This window comes from Mobula birostris, chromosome 21 (assembly GCF_030028105.1).
Source record: "Mobula birostris isolate sMobBir1 chromosome 21, sMobBir1.hap1, whole genome shotgun sequence".
NCBI classification, from domain to species: domain Eukaryota; kingdom Metazoa; phylum Chordata; class Chondrichthyes; order Myliobatiformes; family Myliobatidae; genus Mobula; species Mobula birostris.
In genome coordinates this window covers 15,520,325-15,546,151 of record NC_092390.1, presented here as the reverse complement: position 1 = coordinate 15,546,151, position 25,827 = coordinate 15,520,325, and the positions used below count along the sequence as shown (strand labels likewise).

The 25,827-nt window shown below is 41.9% G+C and overlaps 1 protein-coding gene across 8 annotated transcripts in view; it reads right to left on the bottom strand.

The window, feature by feature from the left end:
• The window catches only part of r3hcc1l (R3H domain and coiled-coil containing 1-like), a 324,625-nt gene that overhangs the window by 95,100 nt on the left and 203,698 nt on the right, over positions 1 to 25,827 (bottom strand). For 7 of the 8 annotated variants that reach the window (XR_011882667.1, XR_011882669.1, XR_011882668.1 and 4 more), the window contains exon 5: positions 5,837 to 5,932. The exons of the other annotated variant lie outside the window; for it this stretch is intronic. Coding sequence is in view for 4 of the 7 variants with exons in the window: in XM_072239023.1 (XP_072095124.1) it covers positions 5,837 to 5,932 (96 nt within the window). In the remaining 3 variants the exon portion in view is untranslated. The remainder of the gene's footprint in view (positions 1 to 5,836; positions 5,933 to 25,827) is intronic. 8 annotated transcript variants of the gene reach the window in all.

Sequence of the window (25,827 nt, the reverse complement as noted above, 5' to 3'; positions counted from 1 at the left end):
AATATACAAACTTCTTACAGACAGCTGCAGGAATTGAACCCTGATCATACAGCTGATGCTGTACAGTGTTGCACTAACTGCTGGGCTACCAAGCTGCTCTTTGTGAATTTACCCTTGAGGAATTCACAAATCACTACCAAGATAGTCAAGCATAAAAAATAAAAATCATTTCTCATGGAATTCATGTGAATCAAAAAATAACTAAATGAGCACAAGTTGTGAAAGGAATAATTTATGTCAAAAATTTGTGTTATAGAAACACAACAATTTGGACAGTTTTTCAGTAACACAGGGGTGAACTATATCAGTCCTTAATGCAACTCTATTCTTTAATTCCTCGACCAGAGCGTGACAGCTTTGTTTCCCGATCCAAAGCTCTGAAATTCCCTTCCTAAACCACTTCTCTCCCTTAAATCCAATCTCTTGGACTTTCCTGATATATCAGACCTTTGTTGATGATGCAGTTGCACAATGTTCCAGTATCATTTTACTCCAATAAAGGTGTTACATAAATGTAAGATGTTCTGACACACTGCGGATCCAATAAAAGGCCACTAACCTGAAATGTGATCCCTAGCCAGTTCTCTCCAAAAATGCTAACTGATGGAACACTGAACAGTACAGCACGGGACAGGCCATTTGGCCCACAACGTCGTATCAACCATGACGCCAGTTTATTCTAAATATTCTCCTCATCCATATCTCTCCATATTCAAGTGTCTATCAAAAAACCTCCATCCTACCTATTGCCACTACTACCCTCGGTAACCCATTCTAGGCACCCACCACTGCCTGTGTAAAAGAAATGTTCCCCTCACGACGCCTTTAAACCGCCTCCCACCCCCAACCTGAAAAGCATGCCCAAGCTTGAGTGTTCAAGCATTTTCTGCCTCAGCTTTGATTTATCTGAAATCTCAATTAATAATATAGGCAAGTATTTCAGAAGATGACTGCTATTTCCTTTGTCAGTCTGTTAAAGATGCGGTCCTTATACAGTTTTTAAAAGTAAACAATGACTAAAGAATGGTTATGTGAAATTACCAGCCCAGAACTTGGAAGGAATGCCAGACAGTTGGACACAAGTGCAGTAAGTAGCCTTTATCTTCAGTTGTTGGTTGTAAGAAGGTGAGGTACTGTTCCTCGAGCCTCCTTGGAAGGGCAGGAGGCTGAGGATGGACTGGAAGAATTAAATTTCAGATAACGGACACCTCCAGCATTTTATTCCAGATTTGCAGTATTCCTACTACAGATTCAAACAGCTGTTTTACATTATACCCACTAGGTTTCTGTTACCATGCATTGTCTCCATTTTGTTATCTAATCACTCATCTTCTCCTCCCTCTCCTCTCAAAATCTATGAGCCTCCAACGGTTATCTACTTCTTCTGAAACTTATGAAATGAAACCACAGAACACAGGTACACTCAGCAGGTCAGAAAATGTCCGTGGAAAGAGTAATGTTTCAAGTCCAAGACACTTTGAACTGGCAACTGAGAAGAGAAAACTCTTTTAACATTGAACGCTCCCACCCATCCACCTTCCTCTTCACTTGGCTTCACCTATCACCTACCAGCTTGTACTCCTTCCCCTCCCCCACCTTTTTCTGGCTTTTGCTCCGTTTCTTTCCAGTCCTGATGAAAGGTTGCAGACTGAAATGTCGACTGTTTATTCCCCTCCATTAAGTGCTGCCTGTCCTGCTGAGTTCCTCCAGCATTTTGTGTGTGCTGCTCTTAACAATGACTCTGCATTCCTGATAAAGGTTTTCGACATGAAACATCAATAATTGCTTTTCTCTGGCAGATGCTACTCAACCCACTGAGATCTTCCAGCAGATTCTTTGTAGCTGTTTTTACTGCTGATCTGCTGACTGCTTACCAGCTTTATTTCAGCTTTCCAATATCTTTAGTTCTTGATTTTCTTATGAAAGGTACTTGGTACAATAAGATAGGCTCTTGACCTCACAGTCTGTCTCATTTCGACTTTCCGCCTTGTTGTCTATCTGTACTGCACTTCCTCTGTAATTGTAATACTTCATTCTGCACTTTCCCTTCTACTAACTTAATACACTAATTTAATGAAATGATCTGCTTGGATGGCATGCAAAATAAAGATTTTCACTGTACCTTGATACAAGTGACAATAATAAACAAATTTGACCTGAAATGGTAAATCAGAATCACTTTCTGCAGATCCCATGTTTCCTTCATTGTCTCCATTTTAGTAACTTGTGTAGAGCAAACTTTCGCGAACAGCAACGTGTTGTGATCAGATAATCTGTTATTGATGTTGATTCAGGGATGATTATTGACCAGGAATTGGTGACAAGTCTGAACAGTTTTCTTCAAAATAGCACCTTTTGATATTTTACAACTCCCTGAGAGTGCAGACAGAGCTCACCCCAGAGAAATTACAGGAAGATCAGAGAAGCCAGAAAGGGAGGGAGAGTCACAGCTGGAGAACACAGACAGTACTGGAAAGGAACTGGCCCTTCAGACCATTGTGCCAACCCTGTTGCTAATTTAAACTACACATCTGCCTCTTGAAAGGCCTACATGGAGTGGACATGGAGAGGATGTTCCCACTAGTGGGAGAGTCTAGGACCAGAGGGCACAGCTTCTGAATCGAAGGATGTCCCTTTGAGTAGAGATGAGGAAGGATTTCTTTCGTCAGAGTTTGGTGAATCTGTGGAATTCATCGCCACAGGTGGCTATGGAGGTCAAATCATGGGTATATTTAAAACAGAGGTTGATAGGTTCTTGATTAGTAAGGGCGTCAAAGGTTATGAAAAGAAGGTACAAGGATGGGGTTGAAAGGGAAAATGTATCAGCCATGATTGAATGGTGTATCAAATGTCTTAAATCTGCTCCTGTTTCTCTCATGGTCTTATGCATGTGGTACATTCCCTAATTCCCTGTTTGTCTAAATGCTTCCTAATCTTTTTTTTTTGCGTGGCTGTATTTAACTGATAACTTACTATCTTGTGTTTTGACCTGAATGTGACTATTGGTGCTGTGTTCTGTATTTTGCACCGTGGCCCCAGGGTAACATCCTGCTTGGTTGTATTCATGGGTATTCACGTATGGTTGAATGCAATTAAACTTGAATTGAAATGCTGGTATCATATCTGCTTCTACAATTTCTCCTGGCAGTATGTTCTAGGCACCTTCCACACACTGTTAAAAAAAACACTTTGTAACACTCTTAAACTTTCCCCCTTTCATCTTAAAGCTATGCCCTCCAGCACTGAACATTTTACCCCCAAGGAAAAGGCTGACAATATCTGCCTCTCATAATTTTACAAGGCATTCAATAACCAATTGGCAAAATCAAGCATCTTTGGAGAGATTCTGTCACTGGGTCAGAGATACTGCATCCCATTTATTTTAAGATACAGAGCAGAACAGGCACTTCTGGCCCGTCGGTCTGTGCCACTCAGCAACCCACCAGCCTAATCACAGGACAACTCCTAATGACCAGTTAAACAAATAACTGGTAAGTCTTTGGACTGTGGAAGGAAAACAGAGCACCTGAAGAAAACCCACGTAGTTACAGGTTTCCCCCGCCATCCGAAGGTACAGCATTCCTATGAAACGGTTCATAAGCTGGAATGTCATAAAGCGAAGAAGCAATTACCATTTATTTATATGGAAAAATTTTGTGAGCGTTTGCAGACCCAAAAATAACCCACCAAATCATGCCAAATAACACATAAAACCTAAAATAATAGTAACATATAGTAAAAGCAGGAATGATATGATAAATACACAGCCTATATAAAGTACAAATACTTTTCCACAATCATTGCTTGCACTGCTGTCCGTAGTGAAAATCTCACGCAAGCGCCATCGGCAGAAAATCTCACGCAAGCGCTCTTGACAAAAACACTCTCTCCAGTAACCATTAAGCTATGAAGCTGCCAAATCATACCAAATAATCCATAAAAGTACACAGCCTATATAAAGTAGAAATAATGTATGTACAGTGTAGTATCACTTACAGGAATCGGGACAGCGCCGAGCACACTGATGATGGTGTGTTAGACTGAGTTGTCGGAGTTTGGGTGGTTCAGTGGCCCCCACCCTCCAGGCCGCCGACCGATAGATCGCCTCTGATCTGGGCCGACAATTACGTGCCGGGCGGCACCTAATTAATTAGCATGTTTATTTCGGCTTCTTTCTTAAAGATGTGCTGTGTGCTTCCTGGCTACTGCTGCATTCTCTGCGAATCGGTATCTGTCCGCGGCCTGGGGGTTGGGGTGGTGGGACACTGGGGTGTCATCTCATCGTTGTCTGTTTCCATTAGGGCTGGCAGCTCATCTCTCCTATGACTGCCCTCCTCGATGTCGAAGGTTGAGGTTCATCGTCTGCTGAAGGCTTGCCTGACTGCTGAGCCTCGTGCATTTTTCTATTATACAGTTCTTTGTAAGGACTCAAACCATCCTGCAAATATCTCCTAAACCTACATACCCTTTCAAAATTAAAGTCGTACTTTATCATTGCAGTGAAAATCTCACGCAGTTGCTTCACATTCAGTTCGCTACTGCATTCGGTTTCGATTGTTATCCTTTCCTCTTCCAATTGCATCAGCTCTTCATCTATCAGTTCTTGGTCATGGGATGCCAAAACCTCTTCAACATCATCTTTGTCAACTTCCACAAGCCAAACTCATTTTGTCCTTACTTCGTTCACCACGATCAAAACGCTTAATTATATCTAGTTTTACGTTAAGTGTAACACTCTTACGAGCTCTTTCAGGATTTTCCAATACCTTAGAACTCATCTTGCTAACAGCTGCTCACAGGCACGTGTTTAAGCAACGCCGGCGAGAATGCAGTTCCGAATCTGGAGGAGAGCGGCTGCTTGGGGCACGCGGCGCACTGTTTTTTTCGCGCGCTGATTTTTTTCATAACAGTGAAAACACCTTCTGTTAGCGAAAACAGGGAACTAATGTAGGTCTTTCGTAACAGTGAGGTTTCGTAAAGCGAACGTTCAAAAAGCGGGGGACACCTGTATAGAGAGAACGTACGAAGTCCTTACAGATGGCGCCAGAACTTCGATGCCCCTCTCAGTTGTGCTAACTGCTATGCTACCACGGCACCCAATTTATCCCCGCAAACGAAACCATTTGGGATTACTGGCATTCTCAAGTGAGGGCTGGATGCTTCATGCTAATTGAAAGCTTGATTCAATAAACACTTGAAAGATCAATTTTATTCACCACAGACATCGACATGTACTAGGAACTTACTGTGGTGTGTTGGTGCGACATGCAACGAAGAACAACCATTCAACAATTACAAAAATTATATAAAAATAAAGTTAATATATGGATATGTTATAAAATGTGCATAAATACCAGCATATATTTACAATTATTAAATGTGGATTATAGTGTTTACAGTGCAGTGACAGGCATAATAGAGAGGGGATGGGGGTGCACAAACTAGAATAGTTAATCAGATTAACTGCCTGGGGGAGGAAGTATTTAAGCAGTCTTGAAGTTTGTTTTAAGGGGCGTTTGTGGAGAGGGTTAGAGGAATTATATTGAAACACCAGTCAATTGGAGAAGGAACCACCTAGTTGGATTATTTAACACCAATGTGAAACATGCATACACCAGCAAAACAAAGCTCTTGCACTAATTGCTTCAGTTTATCTGTAACTACAACCTGGTATGGGCTGTAAATACAGACACAGGAGCCAAGCATTATTACACCTGCAGGATACAAGCTACACTTTACTGTTTTTTTGACAAATGTGGGTCAGATTATTAAATTGTCTCTTTAATCAGCAAACTGTGGAAGCCTTAATTGACTGCAATTACAGCCTTTTCCTCACCTGCACAGCTTCTGGCTTTCACCTTCGATGATCTAGATGCTTGTGACAGAGGTCGAGTCTTCAACATGGGATGCTTGGTACTGAGCGCGTCTCTGGCTACAGAGAAAACAGCCATGATTAATTGCCACTTGAGGAGCAGCAGTAAATACAGCTAAGCAAAGCGCTTCTATCCTAATTAACTTTATTGAGCTGCCAGAGTTGGGTGGATTCCCAAGGTCAGTGGGCACACGGTGAAAATTACCAGGAAAGGGCATCAATCCATTTTGTGGATAGTGCTGCGTGGGGACACCTCTGACCAAAAGAGCACTGGACCAATGCTCTTACCCAAAGAGCAGCTGTCTTTTTGACACTTGAATACAAATGGGACAAAAAGAAAGAGATTCTGTATTGATGTGCAATTTAAAACAAAGTGACTGTCAAGGGCAACCATTAATAGAAACAATGAAGACATTTGGTGAGAGAAAATCTTCTAGATGAGAATGAATTTCTTGTAATACATGGGGGGAGTGGACAGTTGAAGCTACCAGCATGGAACAAAACAGCTTGTTAGTTGGTGAGGGAGAGAAAGAAATTCATATAAATTATCAGCATCCCTGCGTTCAAAACAAATGTGGATTGAGCAGAACTGATCTGATTTTTTTGACAAATGACTGATTCGAGAGAAAATGCAGTATTACTCCAATCAATAATTTCCCCAGATTTTTTTCCCAGAAGAGACAAGTGATGGAAGTAAAATTGAAATGAGTTAATAAAGGAATGAAAGTAGTTTTGTGGTAGTCTGGTTTGGAATTATCTGTGCATCTGAGGTTGTGAATCTGAGTATTATCAGAATCAGGCTTACTATCACTGACATACCTGGTGAAATTTGTTGTTTTAGGCAGTACAGTGCAAACAAAATATACGGTACCTATAAAAAGTATTCACCCCCTCTTTGTAAGTTTTCATGTTTTATTGCTCTACAACATTGAATCACAGTGGATTTAATCTGGCATTTTTTGACACTGATCAACAGAAAAAGACTCTTTTGTCTCAAAGTGAAAACAGAGCTCTACAAAGTGATCTAAATTAATTACAAAATAAAAACAGAAAATATTTGATTGCATAAGTATTCACCTCCAATACGACACACCAAACGATCACAGGTGCAACCAATTGGTTTTAGAAATCACATAATTAGTTAAATAGAGATCTGTTTTTGGAGACCCATGCGCAGTCAAGGTGCTTCAACTGATTGCAGTAGAAATACACCTGAATCTGGGAGGTCCAACTGCTGGTGAGTCAGTATCCTGGCAAAAACTACTCTATGAAGGCAAAAAAAAACACTCCAAGCAACTCCAAGGAAAGGTTCTTGAAAAGCACAAGTCAGGAGATGGATACAAGAAGATTTCCAAGTCACTGAATATCCTTTGGAGAACAGTTAAGTTAATCATCAAGGAATGGAAAGAATATGGCACAGCTAGAAATCTGCCTAGAGCAGGCTGTCCTCAAAAACCGAGTGACCATGTGGGAGGCCACCAAGAGATCTATGACAGCTCTGGAGCAGTTACAAGCTTCAGTGGCTGAGATGGGAGAAACTGCGTATACAACATACAACTGTTGCCCGGGTGCTTCACCAGTCTCAGCTATATGGGAGAGTGGCAAAGAAGAAGCCACTGCTGAAAAAAACTCACATGGATTCACATCTTGGGTTTGCCAGAAAGCATGTGGGAGATCTGAGTTCAAATGGAAGAAGGTTCTATGGTCTGGTGAAACCAAAATTAAGCTTTTTTGGCCATCAGACTAAATGCCATATTTGGTGTAAGCCAAACACTGTACATCATCAAAAACTCACCATCCCTACCATGAAGCACGGTGGTAGCTGCAGCAGGCCCTGGAAGGCTTGAGAAGGTAGAGGGTAAAATGAATGCAGCAAAATACAGGGAAATCCTGGAGGAAAACCTGATGCAGTCTGCAAGAGAACTGCAACTTGGGAGATACGTTTTCCAGTAAGACAATGACCTCAAGAATAAAGCCAAAGCTACACAGGAATGGCTTAAAAACAAAATTGTTAATGTCCTGGAGTGACCAAGTCAGAGCTCACAACTCAATCCAATTGAAAACTTGTGGCTGAATTTGAAAAGGGCTGTCCACTCACAATCCCCATGTAACTGAAAGAGCTTGAGCAGTTTTATAAAGGAGAATGGGGAAAAATTGCAGTGTCCAGATGTGCAAAGCTGATAGAGACCTATCCACATTGACTGTAATTGCTGCCAAAGCTGCATCTACTAAATACTGACTTGAAGGGGTGGATACTTATGCAATGAATTATTTTGTTTTATATTTGTAATTAATTTAGATCACTTTGTAGAGATCTGTTTTCACTTTGACACAAAAGTGTCTTTTTCTAATGATCAGTGTCAAACAAAGCCAAATTAAATCCACTGTGACTCAATGTTGTAAAACAATAAAGCATGAAAACTTTTGGGGGGGGGGGAATCCTTTTTATAGGCACTGCACTATAAATTATGCTGTTCAGCAAGGGAGTTATGAAGACGAAGAATTTTAAGGCAGGAAGTCTAGTCAACACTGAGTTAAGTTAACAGAGGCCAGTACTGTGTTAAAGCAGCAAACATTCCATCTGCTGTATCATAGGTCACGCAGATTTACGTAATGTTTGAAAGGGAACCAGATGGTAATATGCAATGAGAACCCCACTGCATAACATCAGCGCAAAATGAATCTAGCCAAAACCCTGTGTGCTTGGACAAAACTCCCTTGACATGGACTGATACTTTTTGAACCGTCTGAAAGTGATGTGGGTGACATTTAGTTAACAGTCTGGGTATTGAACCGGGCACTATAAATTAAAAATGATGAATTTATATTAGTAGGGTTATTAACCTCATACTGCTACACCTTTAGAACTGATGCCAAATCATAGTGTCCAGCTCAGCTCATCCTCTGATGTCACTGCTTTACACAATAAGCAATTGTTTAGTCAGTTTACTAATGATAACAATTACACCAGAATTCAATGTTAGAGAAATGCAACACTGAAACTGAATGTGGTATGCCCCCATACACCTACAAATAAAACATACATATACAGGGCATTTGTGCTAGCAAGCTTGTTTGCAGCATTGGTTGGCAGTATGTAACAAAAAAGCCTACTGATTCACTTGTGCTCTTCCATGTTCAATGTTCAAAGTAAATTTATTATTAAAGTACATAGATGTTACCATATACCACCCCGAGATTCATTTTCTTGCAGACATTCACAGTACCACAAAGGAATACAATAGAATCAATGAAAACCTACATACAAAGACTGACAAACAATCAATGTGCAAAAGACAAACTGTAAATACAAAAAACAGCAAATAAATACTGAGAATATGAGCTATAGAAGCAACACACACAAAATGCTGGAGGAACTCAGCAGGCAAGGCAGCATCGATGGAAACGAGTACAGCCGATGTTTCCGGCTGAGACCCTTCAGCTGAAACGTCAACTGTACTTTTTTCCATAGATGCTGCCTGGCCTGCTGAGTTCCTCCAGCATTTTGTGTGTGTTGCTTGGATTTCCAGCATCTGTAGATATTCTCTTGTATGTGAGTTATAGAGTTGTTAAGAGTGAGCCTGTAGGTTGTGGAATCAGTTCAGAATTGAGGTGAGTGAAGTTATCCACATTGGTTCAGATCTTGAAAGTTGAAGGCTAATAGTCATAGTCATAGTCATATTTTATTGATCCCGGGGGAAATTGGTTTTCGTTACAGTTGCACCATAAATAATAAATAGTAATAAAACAATAGTTAAATAGTAATATGTAAATTACACCAGTACATTATGAAATAAGTCCAGGACCAGCCTATTGGCTCAGGGTGTCTGACCCTCCAAGGGAGGAGTTGTAAAGTTTGATGGTGTGACGAAAGAGGGTTACAAAAGTACACATAGACTAAGATGTTAACTGTCCTGTGCTAGCACCAGTGGGATCAACAGTTGATCTGCCACCTGTCTTCAGGAGAGAGAGATAAGTAAGACAATGGAGCAGCATTTGGAAATGTTAATGAAGAGACAAGAGAGTTTAACGGAAGGAGACACCGGTCTGAGTATTGTCAAGACCGGCTCCTTTTGAACCCTGAACTGTTTGAAGTATGATGGACAGGCGATACCCCAGCAGGGGGATAAAAAGGGACAGGTTCGCTAAGACAACACACACGACACCACGAGGTAACGAGACCCTGGAAGCGGTGTGCCCCCCACAAGTCGGTGGGAGTTTTTGGAGGACTGATCACGGGACCAGCCATAGACGCACAGGGTGGAAAGATACGGTCGGCGGGAACCTGGTGTGTGTGTCCACCCTTGCTTGGGTGCTGGGTTCACCGCAGAGGAACGATCGTATCTGGAACGGAGGGGTCACAGTCGGTGACCTCAGAAGACATTACAAAGGGCTCGCCCGAAAGCTAACTGCGAGGAATATCAAAGGTCTGTTGAATCCGATTTGAATATCAGCATTCGCTCTCTCTCTCCCCAACGGTACGACGGCGATTATTGCGAACTGAACTAAACTGAACTCTGTCACTTGTGATTGAACATTTTACCCCTAGACTGCGATAGAGCTGATTGACCCTATTATCCTAGTTCTGTGTGCATGTGTGTTTAGTCATTGCTAACCTGTTGCATTTATATCCTTACTATTAGAGTACTGTGTTGCTTATTTCTTTAATAAAACTTTCTTAGTTCCAGTAATCCAGACTCCAACTGAGTGGTCCATTTCTGCTGGTTTGGCAACCCAGTTACGGGGTACGTAACAATGGCCACAGACAGGAATGACTTCCTATGACGCTCCGTGTTGCATCTCGGTGGAATGAGACCCTGGCTGAATGTACTCCTGTGCCCACCCAGTACATTATGTAGTGGATGGGAGACATTGACCAAGATGGCATGCAACTTAGACAGCATCCTCTTTTCAGACACCACTGTGAGAGAGTCCAGTTCCATCCCCACAACATCACTGGCCTTACGAATGAGTTTGTTGATTCTGTTGGTGTCTGCTACCCTCAGCCTGCTGCCCCAGCACACAACAGCAAACATGATAGCACTGGCCACCACAGACAATTCAATCGCACTTGCAAATTTCTACAGATGTACTTTGGAGAGCATTCTAACTGGCTGCATTACCATCTGGTATCAGGGGCTACTGCATAGGATTGAAGTAAGCTGCAGTCAGTTGTAAACCTAATCAGCTTCATCATGGGCTCTAGCCTCTGTAGCATTCAGGACATCTTCGAAGAACAGTGCCTCAAAAAGGCAGCATCCATCATTAAGGGCCCCGACCACCCAGGACATGCCCTCTTCTCATTGTTAACATCAGGAAGGAGGTACAGAAGCCTGAAGCACACACGATTCAGGAACAGCTTCTTACCTTCTGCCATCCTATTTCTGAATGGACATTAAGCTCATGAATACTACCTCACTACTTTTTTACTTTTACTACTTCGTTAATTTAACCATTATATATAAATATATTTATTATAATTCACATTTTCTCTATTATGTATTGCATTGTACTGATGCTGTAAAGACAACAAATTTCACTACACTTGTTGGTGTTATTAAATCTGATTCTGAATTTGGTTGTGTGGGATGTAAGGCTCCTGTACCTCCAGCCTGACGGTAGTAGAGAGAAGAGAGCATGGCCTGGATGGTGGCGGTGGGGAGGTCTTTGATGATGGATGCTACTCTCTTGTGGTAGCATTCTTTGTAGAAGTGCTCAATGGTGGGGCGGGCTTGTCCATATGGTCAATCACCACTCCTGCCAGGTCTGACATATATGTGAATTCAGCTCCACACTGTTAATAGCACAGCAGGTTCCTCTCCCAGTTGTGTAAGCCGTGAGCACTATCATCTGTTCAGGCAGACAGCCTACCAACAACTTTCTCAGGGTAACTGGCAATGCACTGCACTGAGCAAAGGATGAGTACAAACTTACTTTCTGCCTTGGCAGTAAGTGACCTTACTGGGACCATGCAGCCCGTCACACCTGTTCCCCATTCCATGAATGACGCTTTCAGTCTTTTTTTTTCCTAGCACCACACACAAAATGTTGGAGGAACTCAGAAAGTCAGGCAGCATCTATGGAGGGGAATATTTAGTCAGCATTTCTGGCTGTGACCCTTCATCAGTACTGGGAAAGAAGGGGGAAGAAGCTGGAATTAGAAGGTGGGGGAAGGGGAAGAAATACAAGCTAGCAGGTGATAGGTGAGGCCAGGTGAGGGGAAAAGTGAGTGGGTGGAGTGTGAGGATGAAGTAAGAAGGGAGGGGATAAGTGGTAAGAGGTAAAGGGCTGAAGGTGGAGGAATCTAAAAGGAGAGGACAGTGAACCAAGGAAAAATGAAAAAGTGGAGGGGAACACGAGATTCTGCAGATGCTGGAAATCCAGTGTAATACACATAAAGTGCTGGAGGAACTCAGCAGGTCAGGCAGCATGTATGGAAATCTTGCAGGAAGCTTAAAGGCCTTCCTGATTGGGGGAGTAGAAATGGACATCCATAGTGAAAATTAAGCGATCAGGGCCAGAGAACAGAATGTAGTTGAAGAGACTGAGAGCTTGTGGAGGTTCACGGATGTAGGTGGGAAGGGACTGAAACAAAGGCGATAAAATAAGGAGGAAAGGAACCAGAGGAAGGTGATGGGCAGATGAGGAGAAAGGGTGACAGGGGAACCAGAACCAATTTTTCTCTTCCCACAGACGAGCTCAATTTTAAGTGAGGTGAGATTCAACCTTCAGTAGATGTTAGGACATTTGAGAGATGTTGATCACCTATACTCTCGAGCAGTCGTGTGCCACAGATGCTGATAGCAATCAAATGCTGCTGGCTGGGAGACAAATCCATTTGCTGAGTGTGCAAAGGCGTTTCATTATCCATATTTAATTCAGTCTTAAAAATGATTTACTACTGAAAAGACATCATACAGAGGCCGGCAGAACGGTGCCAGATAGAGCATTCCAATAAATTATGCTACAGTGCAAACCTTTCCATAATAGCTTGATGTTAGTCCTCAATCTTCCGCTTAGGGGAAACACTGAAGGGTACAAAAATAAAATGCCTGGTTGATCCAGCACTTGCACTTGAAATCTGACAGGTAAGAAAACAGCACCTGGTGCATCCCTTAATAGGGTTCAAGAGTATTGCGCCTTCAACTTTATGATACCCAAACTACACAGGATAACTGAATAGGAATAACTGAATATAAAGAATTAGGGATAGAGCTTCTACGTATTTTGCAGCCTTTGAAAGCAATCTCTTCCAAAGGCAAAGAAACATAATTCTCTGTGATTTCCAATAATCTTCACAAGGTTGGAGTCCGCAGATGCTGGAATCTGGAGCAACAAACAATTTGTCAGAGGAACTGAAGGATGCTCGACAACTGCGGTAGGGCTTGAATGCTATCACCTCCTACAAAACGAAACCAAGCGATATAGGTGGCAACAAGGTTTCACTCCCAGATGAGCTCAATGCCTTTAATGCTCACTTTGACAATCAAAACATGGAGGCACATTCACGAACTCTCACAGCACCAGACGACCCTGTGATTTCAGTCTCTGAGGCCGATATGAGAGCATCCTTAAGGAAGATGAAGCCAAGGAGGCATTTGGTACATACAGGGTACCTGGCCGAATACTAAAGACCTGTGCTGATCAACTGGCTGGCTTGTTCACCGGTATCTTTAACGTCATGCTTCGGCAGATTGAATACCCACCTGCTCCGAGCAGGCTTCAGCATACCAGTACCTAAGAAGAAAAAGGCTACTTGCCTCAATGACCATTGTTCAGTAGCACTTACATCCAATGTCATGAGGTGCTTTGAGAGGTTGGTGATGAAAGTTATCAACATCTGCCTGAAATGCGACTTAGATCAACTCAAATTTGCCTATCGTCACAACGGATCAACAACAGATGCCACTTAATTAGCTTTTCATCAAACCTGGAACATTTGGACAGTGAAGATGCATACATCGGGATGCTCTTCATTGGCTACAGCTCGGCATTCAATACTATCATCTCCTCAAAACTAATCAATAAGCTTTAAGACCTAGGCCTCAATACCTCTGTGCAATTGGATCCTCGATTTCCTCACCTGACACCCCAAGTCAGTTCAGATCGGCAACAATATTTCCTCCACAATCTCCATTACCACAGTTGCACCACAAGGTGTGTGCCTAGCTCCCTGCTCTATTTGCTTTATACTCATGAATGTGAGGCTAAGCACAGTTCCTATGTCATAATTAAGTTTGCTGACAACACCACTGTCATTGGCCGAATCAAAAAGCAGTGACGAATTTGCATATAGGAGGGAGACTGAAAATCTGGCTAAGTGATGCAACCACAAAAACTTCTCACTCAGCATCAGCAAGATCAAGATGATTATTGCCTTCAGGAAGAGGAAATTGGAGGTCTATGAGCCAGTTCTCATCGGGGATCAGAGGTGTAGATGGTCAGCAACTTTAAATTCCACGGTGTTATTTTAGATAACCTGTCCTGGGTCCAGCACGCAAGTGCCATTAGGAAGAAAGCACGATAGAGCCTCTACTTTCTTTAAAGTTTGTGACGATTCAATACGTCATCAAAAATGTTGACAAACCTCTATGGATATGGAGAGTACATTGACTGGTGGCATTGCGGCTTGGTATAGAAACACCAATGCCCTTGTAAGGAAAAGCCTACAAGAAGTAGTGGATATATCTCAGACCATGACAGGTAAAGCTCTTCTCACCACGATGTGTTGACACAGGAAAGCAACATCCATTATCAAGGAACTCTACCACTGAGGCATGCTCTCTTCTTGCTGCTGCCATCAGGAAGAAGATACAGGAGCCTCAGGACTCAGACCACCAGATTCAGGCATGGTTACTACCCCTCCACTATCAGGCTCTTAAACCAGAGGGGATAACTTCACTCGCCCATCACAAAACTATTCCCACAACCTATGGACTCAATTTCAAGGACTCCTAGCTCATGTTCTCGATATTTATTGTTTTTTGTTTGTTTATTTTTTTCCACTTTCTTTTGTATTCGTACAGTTTTTTTTGCACATTGGTTGTTTGTCCTGTTGTGTCTGGTTTTTCACTGTGTTTCTTGTATTTACAGTGAATGCCCACAAGAAAATGAATCTCAGGGTCGTAAATGGTGACATATGTGTATTTTGATAATAAATTTACTTTGAACTTAGTGGGTTGAGCAACATCTGTGGAGAGAAAGGAATTGTCAACATTCTGGGTTAACACCCTGCATCAGCACTGAGTCCTCCCACTACCTCCCACAGATGCTGCTCTTTCAGTAGGTTGCTCGTTGCACATTTGCAAAGTTGCTGGGATTGGTTTGGGAGAATAATTCACCCTATGAGGAAATTCTGACCCCAATCACGGCTTGAAGTACACATATGTCCCTATCTAATAACTGGGGAAATTGTTTAGAAAGGACACAGAAAATGAAAAGGTGCTTTGGATGAATTTTTATGAACATAGTGTGGCAAATATGCTCCTTCGGTGCTGGAATGCTCTATAATTTAATTTAAGGGCCAGTAGGTAGCACAGTGTTAGCGCGCTTGCAATTGGGAGTTCGATTCCTGCCGTTGTCTGTTATTCTCATGACTGCGTGGGCTTCCTCCAGGTGCTCCAGTATCCTCCCATATTCCAAAGAGATACAGTCGGGATGAGTTGTGGGCATACTATATTGGTACTGGAAGTGTGGGAACAGTTGTGGTTTGCGCCTAGCACATTGCACACGATGAAACAAGCAACGCATTTCACTACGTTTCAATGTAAATGTCACAAAAAAAGCTAATCTTTAAACTCCTTTCAATCTTTAAAAATAAGTTACAGAAGCAGGTGACGTGGCATGCATGAATGAATCCTTTTGTTTATACAACTGCTGCGGGTTATGTTCACTGATTTATTTATGCAGCAGTGGTGCTTGGGATTCACAAATCCACTTCCTCATCTGGCTGAGGGGAAAGGCAGATACCTACCCAGAAAGAGGCCTTTCTCCTCTGACCTCTCTCATTAACAATGCATTTTTGCTCACAGAACTGCCGCTCACTGGATGCTTTTTATCTTTTCTGCATCATTCTCTGTAAACTCTAGAGACAATTGTTTGTGAAAACCCTAGGAGATCTGCAGTTTGAGATACTGAAACCACCCATCTTGCACCAACAATCACTCCATAGTTAAATTCACATAGACGATATTTCTTCCCATTCTGATATTTGGTCTGAACAAGAACTAAACCTCTTTGCCATGCCTGTATGCTATTATGCACTGAGTTGCTGCCACTTGATTGGCTGATTAGATATTTTGGATTAACGAGCAAGTGTCGAGATGTACCTAATAAAGTGGCCACTGTGTGTATAAAGGCTCAAATCATCGTGCAAATCGAAAGTGAAACCTGGAAGATGACCACCAAACTAAGACATACTAACCACACTTTCATTGTTACTACATTAAAGAGCTTCAGATCAATAGGAAATTTCTATTGAAGGCTTTATTGAATAAAGCTCAACTATTGTTTAGCAGATCACAGTTACTTATGAGAAATGCATGCTTAAAAACATTTTTGGTGCCTTTTTGTCCACACCAGAAGTATCGTCACGGCTGTGAATAGAATCTAGCTTGGCCTCTACCACTGCACGATCTTCCAAGAGGCAAGTGCCTGAGACACAGATGCACTTCAGTTAAGTTACCAAGGGAGAAGGGAATAGAAGGATACTGTCAGTAGGTGAAATAAAGAGATGTGGGAAGAAGTGTATGTAGAGAATTAACATGGCATGGACCATTTGGGAAAAAATGGTTTGTTCAGTGGATAAAATTAGGTACAGCAGGTTAGATGAATCACGAGCTACAGCTCCTGAACATTGGGAATCTGGCCCTCGAAGGCCATCCCACTCAGTCCCACTTGCGCTCATCTCAATTCCCCTCTGCATCTTACCGCTTACAGGGCAGGAGCCCAAAAGTTAACAAGGTTGCTCACTGAGAGGTGAATCATAAAACGGATCACGAAGACGAGAAATATATGGTGATTACAGCTATTGCGCCTGGTCTGAGATGGTATGCATGCTCCACTCCAACCTTCTCCCAATCCTCCTCACCTTTTAGTTCCTCCTTTGCTTAATTAGGTTCCCCATTGATATATCTCAGAATCAGGTTTATTATCACAGACATATCTTGTGAAATTTGTTGTTTTGTTCAGTGCAATACCTCCTCCCTGATGGTGGTAACAAGAAGAGGGCTTGTCTCAGATAGTGAAGGTCCTTAATGATCAATGCCACCGTTGAGGTACTGCCTCTTGAAGATGTCCTCAATGGTGGGAAGGGTTGCGCTCGTGATGGAGCTGGCTGAGTTTACAAGCCTCTGCAGCCTCTGGTGATTCTGTACATTGGAGCTTCCTCACCAGCTTGTTATGTGGTTGAAGCAAAAGATACAGCATGCTAACTGAACCCCTGGCTAACGAAAACATCTAGCACTTACACAATCAAACAAGACCTTATGATAGGACTTGCCTGAAGCATAGCACATCTTTTTCTTTCAGAGGCAGATTTCAGGTTTCTAGCTTTTGAGAACATGAGAAGCAGCAGCAATTTCATTTAGGTCTGTGGTCAAAGTTTAAAAAAAGCGTTTCCTAGCAGTTTTTGGAGTTGGACGTCGCCCAATTGTGAACGGGATTTATTAGAAAGGACGAATAAAGGTAAGGCAAGGGCAAGGGCAAGTGCAGTGGCTATTGTGTGTGAGCCAGTGTTGGAGTGGCTTTGGTTCATCGGGCTTAGGTGAGGTAACCATCTGGTATTGTTTTTCACTCCTCATCTGTTAGGGCACAATTAGAGCAGTGAGAATGTGTTTTGTTCTGTGTGTGAGATGTGGGAATTCCGGGAGACTTCCAGTCTCCCAGATAACCACACCTGCAGCAGGTGCACCAAGCTGCAACTCTTCAGAGAACATGTTAAGGAACTGGAGGTGCAACTCGAGGGCCTTTGGCTCATTTGGGTGACTGCGGAAGTAATAGATAGGAACTACAAGGAGGCAGGTAACTGAATACTGTCAGAAGAGAGGGAAATGCGCAGGCAGTGCAGAGTACTCTTGTGGCTGTTCTCCTCAATAATAAATATATCATTTTGGATATTGTTGAGGGGGACGACCTACCAGAGGGGAGCCACAGTGACTGGGTCTCTAGCACTTAGTCTGGTGCTGTGGCTCAGAAGAGAAGAGAGGTGAAGAGGACTGTCATAGTGATAGGAGATTCCATAGTCAGAGGAATAGGGATGAGATTCTGTGGATGCAACAGAGACACCCAGATAGCACGTTGGTTCCAAGGTGCCAGAGTCAGGGATGTCAAAGGTCGAGTTCATGGCATTCTAAAGGGGGAAGGTGATCAGCCAGAAGTCTTGGTATATATTGGCACCAATGACAAAGGTAGGGAAAGTGAGAAGGTACTGAAGAGAGATTTCAGGGAGCTAGGTAGAAAGCCAAGAAACAGGATCTCCAGGTAATAATCTCTGGATTGCTGTCCAAGTCACGTGGCAGTAAGAGTAAGAAAAGGATGATTTGGCAGATGAATGCATGGCTGAGGAACTGGTGCAGGGGGCAGCGTTTCAGATTTTTTGATCACTGGGATCTCTTCTGTGGAAGGTATGATCTGTACAAAAGGGATGGATTACATCTGAACCCAGGGAGGACCAATATCATTGTAGTCAGGTTTGCTAGACCTAGCTGTTCAGGAAGGTCTAAACTAATTTGGCAGGGGGATGGGAACTGGAGTGATAGTGTTGAGAATGGGGTAAATAATTTACAATGGAGGCAGTGAGTACTGAAATTGCTACCCAGGAGAGGCTAATGATGGGCAAAGTTGCAGTCAAAGGGATGAGTTGCAATGTAAAAGGGGGACAAAATTGGAAAGGATGATGAGTACAAGACTAAAGGTGTTATATTTAAATACATGCAATTTATGGAATAAGGTAGATGAACTTGGAGCACAGTTACAGATTTGCATGCATGACATTGTGGGCATCACTAAATTGTGGCTGAAAGAAGATTATAGTTGGGAGCTTAACTTCTAAGGATACACTTCATATCAAAAGGACAGGCAGATAGACTGAGGGCATGGGATGGTTCTGTTGTTAAAAAGTGGGTTGAGCTAAAAATCTGCAGGAGTAAAAAGATCCTGATGGAGTTATATCAGAACTCTGAACAGTAGCAAAGATGAAAGTCTACAAATTATAACGGGAAATTGAAAAGGCATGTTAAAAGGGCAATGTTATAGTCATGGGGGATTTCAACATACAGGCAGATTGGGAAAATCAGGTTGGTGCTGGATCCCAAGAGGGGGCACTTGTAGAATGCCTTTGATTTGGTTTTTTAGAGCAGCTTATAGATAAGCCCACTAGGGATGAGCTATTCTGGATTGGGTGTTGTGCAATGACCGGAATTGATTAGCGAGCCCCTAGTAATCAAATGATAAAATTCATCCTGCGATTTGAGAAGGAGAAGCAAAAGTCATATGGATTATTATTTTACAGTAGAGTGAAGGGAATTACAGAGGCGCCAGTGAGAAGCTGGCCAAAATTGTTTGGAAGGGGTCACTAGCAGTCATGATGGCAGAGCAGCAATGGCTAGAATTTCTGGGAGCAAATCAGAAAATACAGGATAGATACATCACAATACAGTAAAAATTAGTGGGAAGTTAGCTCATTGGGAAGCTTTTAAAAGCTAACAGAAGACAAATAAAAATGTCATAAAGATAGAGAAGATGGAAAGCAAAGGTAAGGTAGCCAATAATATTAAAGAGGCTACCAAAAACTTCTTCAGATATATAAACAGTAAAAGGGAGAGCAAAGTAGATATTGGACTGCTAGAAATTGATGCTGGAGGGGTGGTAATGGGGAACAAGGAAATGGCAGATGAATTGAATAAGTATTTTGCATCATTCTTCACTGTGGAAGACATTAGCAGTATGCTACAAGGTCGAGAGAGTCAGAGAGCAGAAGTGTGTTAAGTTTCCAATAACAGGGAGAAGTTTCTTGGGAAACTGGAAGGTCTGAAGATAGATAAGTCACTTGAACCAGATGGTGTACACACTAGGGTTCTGAAAGAGGTGGCAGAAAGTAATGTAGTGGCATTTAGAAATGATCTTTCAAGAATCAATGGATTTTGGCATGATTCCAGAGGACTGGAAAATGCAAATGTCACTCCACTCTTCAAGAAGGGAGAGAGGCAGAAGAATGGAAATTATAGGCCAGAAGGTCTGACCTCAGTGGTTAGGAAGATGTTGGAATCGATTGTTAAAGATGTGGTTCTAGGGTACTTGGAGGCACGTGGTAAAATGGGCTGTAGTCAGCATGGTTTCCTTAAGGGAAAATCTTGCCTGACAGATCTGTTAATTCTTTGAAGAAATAAGAAGCAAGATAGACGAAGGAAAATTGGTGGATGTCGTGTACTTGGATTTTCAGAAGGCTCTTGATAAGGTGCTACAAATGAGGCTGTTTAACAAAATAAGATCCCACAGTATTACATGGAAGATACTAGCATGGATAGACAATTGGCTGATAGGCAGGAGGCATAGAGTGGGTGGTGGTTGACTAGAGGTCTTTCAGAGGGGTCATTGTTGGGTCTGCTTTTTTTTACGTTATATGTCAATGATTTGGGTGACAGAATTCATGGTTTTGTGGCCAAGTTTGCAAATGATATGAAGATAGGTGGAGAGGCAGGTAGTTTTGATGACGGAGAGAGGCTACAGAAGGACTTAGATAGATTAGGAGAATGGGCAAATAAGTGGCAGATGGAATACAGTGTCAGGAAGTGTATGATCATGCACCTTGGTAAAAGAAATAAAAGGATAGACTATTTTCTACATGGAGAGAAAATCCAAAAATCTGAAGTGCAAAGAGACTTGGGAGTCCTTGTGCAGGATTCCCTAAAGTTTAGTTTGTAGGTTGAGCTGATGTTGAAGAGGAAGGCAAATGTAATGTTAGCATTCATTTTAAGAAGGTTAGAATATGAAAGTAAGGCACTAGTGAAGTCTCATTTGGAGTATTGTGAGCAGTTTTGGGTGACTTACCTTAGAAAGGATGTGCCGATATTGGAAAGGATTCAAAGGAGGTTCACAAAAATTATTTTGGGATTGAAAGACTTATCATATAAGAAGCATTTAATGGCTCTGGACCTGTATTCACTGGAATTCAGATGAGGAGATCTCATTGAAACCTATCGAATGTTGAAAGGTCTTGATCAATATGGATGTGGAGAGGATGTTTCCTATGGTGCAAGAGTCTAAGATCTGAGGACACAGCCTCAGAATAAGGGACGTTCATTTAGAATGGCGATGAGGAGGAATGTCTTCAGCCAGAGAGTGGTAAATCTGAGGAATTTCTTGCTACAAAGAGTGGAGGCCAAGTGTTTAAGTATATTTAAAGCAGAGGTTAATAAACTCTTGATTTCTCAGGGCATGAAGGGATATGGGGAAAAATTTGAGAATGAGAGGGAAATGGATCAGCCATGATGAAGTGGTGGAGAAGACTTGATGGGCCAAATGGCCTAATTCTGCCCCAAATGGCCTTATGGAGTTTGTTTTTATCCCCTCTTGGTGTTTGTAAAGGTGGAGGCGTGCTGTTCCAAAAACAATGAGTGTGTGTCTTCAGACTTCTGCACCTACTGTTTGACGACAGTAATGAGAAGAGGGCATGTCCTGGATGGAGAGAGACTTTAATGATGGATGCCACTTTCTTGAGCAACTACCTTTTGAAAATATCCTTGATGGTGAGGAGGGCAGTGCCCATGATGGAACTGTATTCTAAACTTTCTTCACCAACTTCTTTGGGTCAGCAGATTTCATGTTCTCTCTCCTTAATATACACATTTTCACTAATGGTGTTTATCTTCTTTGCTTTGTAATTTATTTACTATTGTCACATGTACAGAGGTACAATGGAAATCTTGTGTTGCACACTGTTCATAAAGATCAAATAATTTTAACACTGCATTGAGGAACTACAAGGTAAAGCAATAACAGAATGCAGAATAAAGTGCTCCAGTTACTGAGAAAGTGCAGTGCAGGTAGGCAATAAAGTACAAGGTCAGAACAAAGTAAGTGTGAGATTAACAGCCCATTTTATCGTACTAGGGAACCATTCAATAGTCTTATAATGGGGGGGCGGGGGTAGAAGCTGTCCTTCAGCTTGTTAGTAGGTGCTTTCAGGCTTTTCTATTTTCAGTCTGAAGGGAGAGGAGAGAATGCCTGGGGTGGGTGGGGTCTTTGATTATGCTGGCTGCTTTACTGAGGCAGCAAGGAGTGTAGATAGAGTCTATGAGCTGAGCTGTGTCCACAACTCTGCAGTTTCTTGTAGTCCCACACACAGCAGTTGCCGTACTAAGCCGTGATGCATCTGGACAGGATGCTTTCTATGGTGCGTCAGTAAACAGGACCATGTTCAATGTTCACTTCTTAAAGTGAATGACCAGATCTTTTGGTTTGTTGACACTGAGGGAAAGGCTATTCTCGTGACATCATGTGTTTACTGGATGAAACTTCTCATCAGTTTAGAGATCTCTGTTGGCCTCAGATCATCTCATCTCTTTTTGAAAAGTCTCCAGATCTGTAAATCTTCTCTGTACTTATCTTGTTGCTTTCATGTTTTTTTTTGTAATACAACACTGTAGTTCAAGCATGGTGAAAGCAAGATGTGATACAAGCTTAGTATTTCATTCTTCTACCCTTCTAGAGTAAATGCCCATGATTAGTTGGTTTCTGGTACGGTCCTGGTGACTGCAACTTTAAACAATGATTGTTTAAAATTTCAGATCTCAAAACTGTATCCACTACTCTGATAAACAGCCACATGACTTAAAGAGTTGGACCTGGAGATATATGAGCAGTTGGTGTAATGCTTTACAGTGTTAAGATCTGTTGTAAGATCTGGGTTCAATTCCCGCCACTGTCTGCAAGGAGTTTCTATGTTCCCTCTGTGACCACAAGGGTTTCCTCCAGATGCACTGGTTCCCTGCTACATTACAAGGACATGCAGGTTCGGGTTTGTAACTTGTGGGCATGCTATGATGGAGCATACCCCTGGATTGTGTCGGCTGTTGACACAAATGATGCACTGATGATTTGATCTACATGTAACAAATGAAGCTTATCTGTGTATCTTTAACAACACACGAAATACTGAAGGAACTCAGCAGGTCAGTTAGCTTCTATGGAGAGGTATAAACAGTTGATGTTCTGGGTGAAGATTCTTCATTAGAACTCCTTATGAAGAGTCTTAGTCCGAAACAATAAATGTTTATTCTCTTCCATGGATGTTGCCTAACCTGTTGAGTTCCTCCAGAATTTTGTGTGTTGCTTTGGATTTCCATCATACTGTATATATAACCTCCTGTCTTTATCTTTAACTAGTAAACACAAGAGTCAGAAGGTGCTGAAAATCTTGAGACTAAAACATTGACTATTTATTCCCCTCCATGGAAACTGCCTTATTTCCAACTTGTGCTGCTGACAGAACAGAAATCTTGCTGATTTCTCTAGATAGTGCTAGAATGGATGCAGAAATAATTGATAAAAAGTAACATTTATATATATGTGTGTGTACACAAGGTAGAGAAGAAGGGAGTGCACACGTTTGAGGAGAAAAGGTTAAAGGAAAGTTTAATAGAAGTGTTAAAATGGTAAGGTTTCAATAGTGGGTAAGGAGAAACTGATTCCAGCAGGATCAATGATTAGACACGTACTTCAGTTAACTGGTGAAAGAACCAAAGGGAAGACCTTTTAAATGCAAGTTATAACCTGGAATAAGCTGCTTAAAATGGATGCTGGAAGCTGATTCAATGTAATTTTAAGGGAATTGAATAGATGCTAATAAAGGAATAAATTGTTGGACTAAGGAAGATAGAGGGTTGAAACTGTCAAAGTCAATATATTATCTAAGAACATATACGTCACTATATACTACTTCGAGATTTATTTTCTTGCAGACATTTACAGGAAAATAAAGAAATACAATAGAATTTATGAAAAACTAAACATAAAGAATGACTGACAGACAACCAATGTGCAAAAAAAGACAAACTGTGCAAGTAAAAAAATAAATATTACTGAGAACATAAGCTGTAGAGCCCTTGAAAATGAGTCAGTTCAGAGTTGTGGTGAGTGAAGTTATCCATGCTTCACTCAAGTTCAGGAGCCTGAGGTTGTAGGTTAATAACTGTTCATGAACCTGGTGGTGTGGGACCTAGGGCGACTGTACCTCCTGCTCCCATTGCAGGAGTGGGAAGAGTATGGCCTAGATAGCGTGGGTCCTTGATGCAGATTTCTTGTGGCAGCACCCTTTGTAGATATGCTCAATGATAGACAGGGTTCTGCCTCTGGATGGACTGGGCTGTATCCATTATATTATGTAAACTTACTTGTTCCAGAGGATTGGTGTTTCCATAAAAGGCCATGATGCAACTAGTCAGGATATTCTCCATGTGCATCTGTAGAAGTTAGTTAAAGTTCTAGTTGACATGTCGAATCTGTGCAAACTTCCAAGAAAGTAGAGGCACTGTCTGCCTTCTTTGTGATGGCACTTACACACTGGTCATAGGACAGATCTTCTAATAAAGCTAGGGAATTTAAATTTAACATAAGAACATAAGAAATAGGAGCAGGAGTCGGCCATCTGGCCCGTCGAGCCTGCTCCGTCATTCAATAAGATCATGGCTGATCTGGCCATGGACTCATCTCCACCTACCTGCCTTTTCCCCATAACCTTTAATTCCCATACTATGCAAAAATTTACTGATCCTCTCCACCTCTGAGCCTCCTATGAGGCTATCTCATGGACCTCTGGTTTCTTCCTCCTGCAGTTGATAATCAGCTCTTTGTTTTTGCTGCCATTGAGTGAGAGATTGTTGTTGTGGCACCATTCAACCATCCGTGGCAATACAATGAGTTGTTAGCAGAGATTTTTATAGTACTGTTGTGAGCAGTGGAGTAATTCTCCCCAGTCCAATTTTCTCTCACAGTTTATCAAGCAGATTATCTATTGTCACACTGCTGTCTTTGGGAGTTTCACCTTTCTTACATTTCAACAGTGACAATACTTCAATGACTATTAAGGGGCTTCAAGTTCAAGTTCAATGTTATTGTCATTCCACCATATGCACTTGCCCACCTAATGAAATAACATTTCACTGGACCAAGGTACATAACACAGTACATATAACTCACACACAAGACATAAAGTAATATTACCACAAATAATAAAATATATTCCAGAAGATTGACATTTAGCGTAAGGCGCATTTATGACACATTAAAAAGTGAATAGTAGTGTCACATCATAGGGGGAAAGAAGCTGTTTCCCATTCTAACAATCTTTGTCTTAATGCTAGGTATCTCCTGTCTGATGGTAGGGGTGTTGAAGAGATTGTGGTGTGCATGGGAGGTATCATTGACAATGCTAATGTCACTGGGTATGCAGTGCTCCTGACAAATATCTTGAATGGGTGGAAGAGAGACCCCGATGGTCCTTGCTGTAGTCTTCACAATCCTTTGTAGGGTCTTATGGTTAGATGCCTTGAAATTCCCTGGTGACACCTTGCACCATCACAATTAACATCTTCCTGTTTTATGGGGAGGTCTGATACTGAAGGATGACAGTGGCTTTGAATGAACAACTTAAGACAGAAGAGCACGAGTTTGCATTCAGCTCTTTGAAACCACCCTGCTATTGAGATAACTCAAAGATAGTATGATCTTGCAAGGTGTAATCACAGGCTGGGAGACCACCATTCAGAGTGTCTGATTTACAGAGGCCAAGAATTCTTCTTGCAGAAAAACAAGGACGTGATAACTAGCAGCAGGAGTAGCCATGTGGCCTATGAGTCTACTCTGCCTCTCATTAAGAACTTGGCTGCTCAGCCTCAGTGTCATTTTTTAAGCATTACCCCAGATCACTTAATACTCAGATATCTATGAACTTCTCT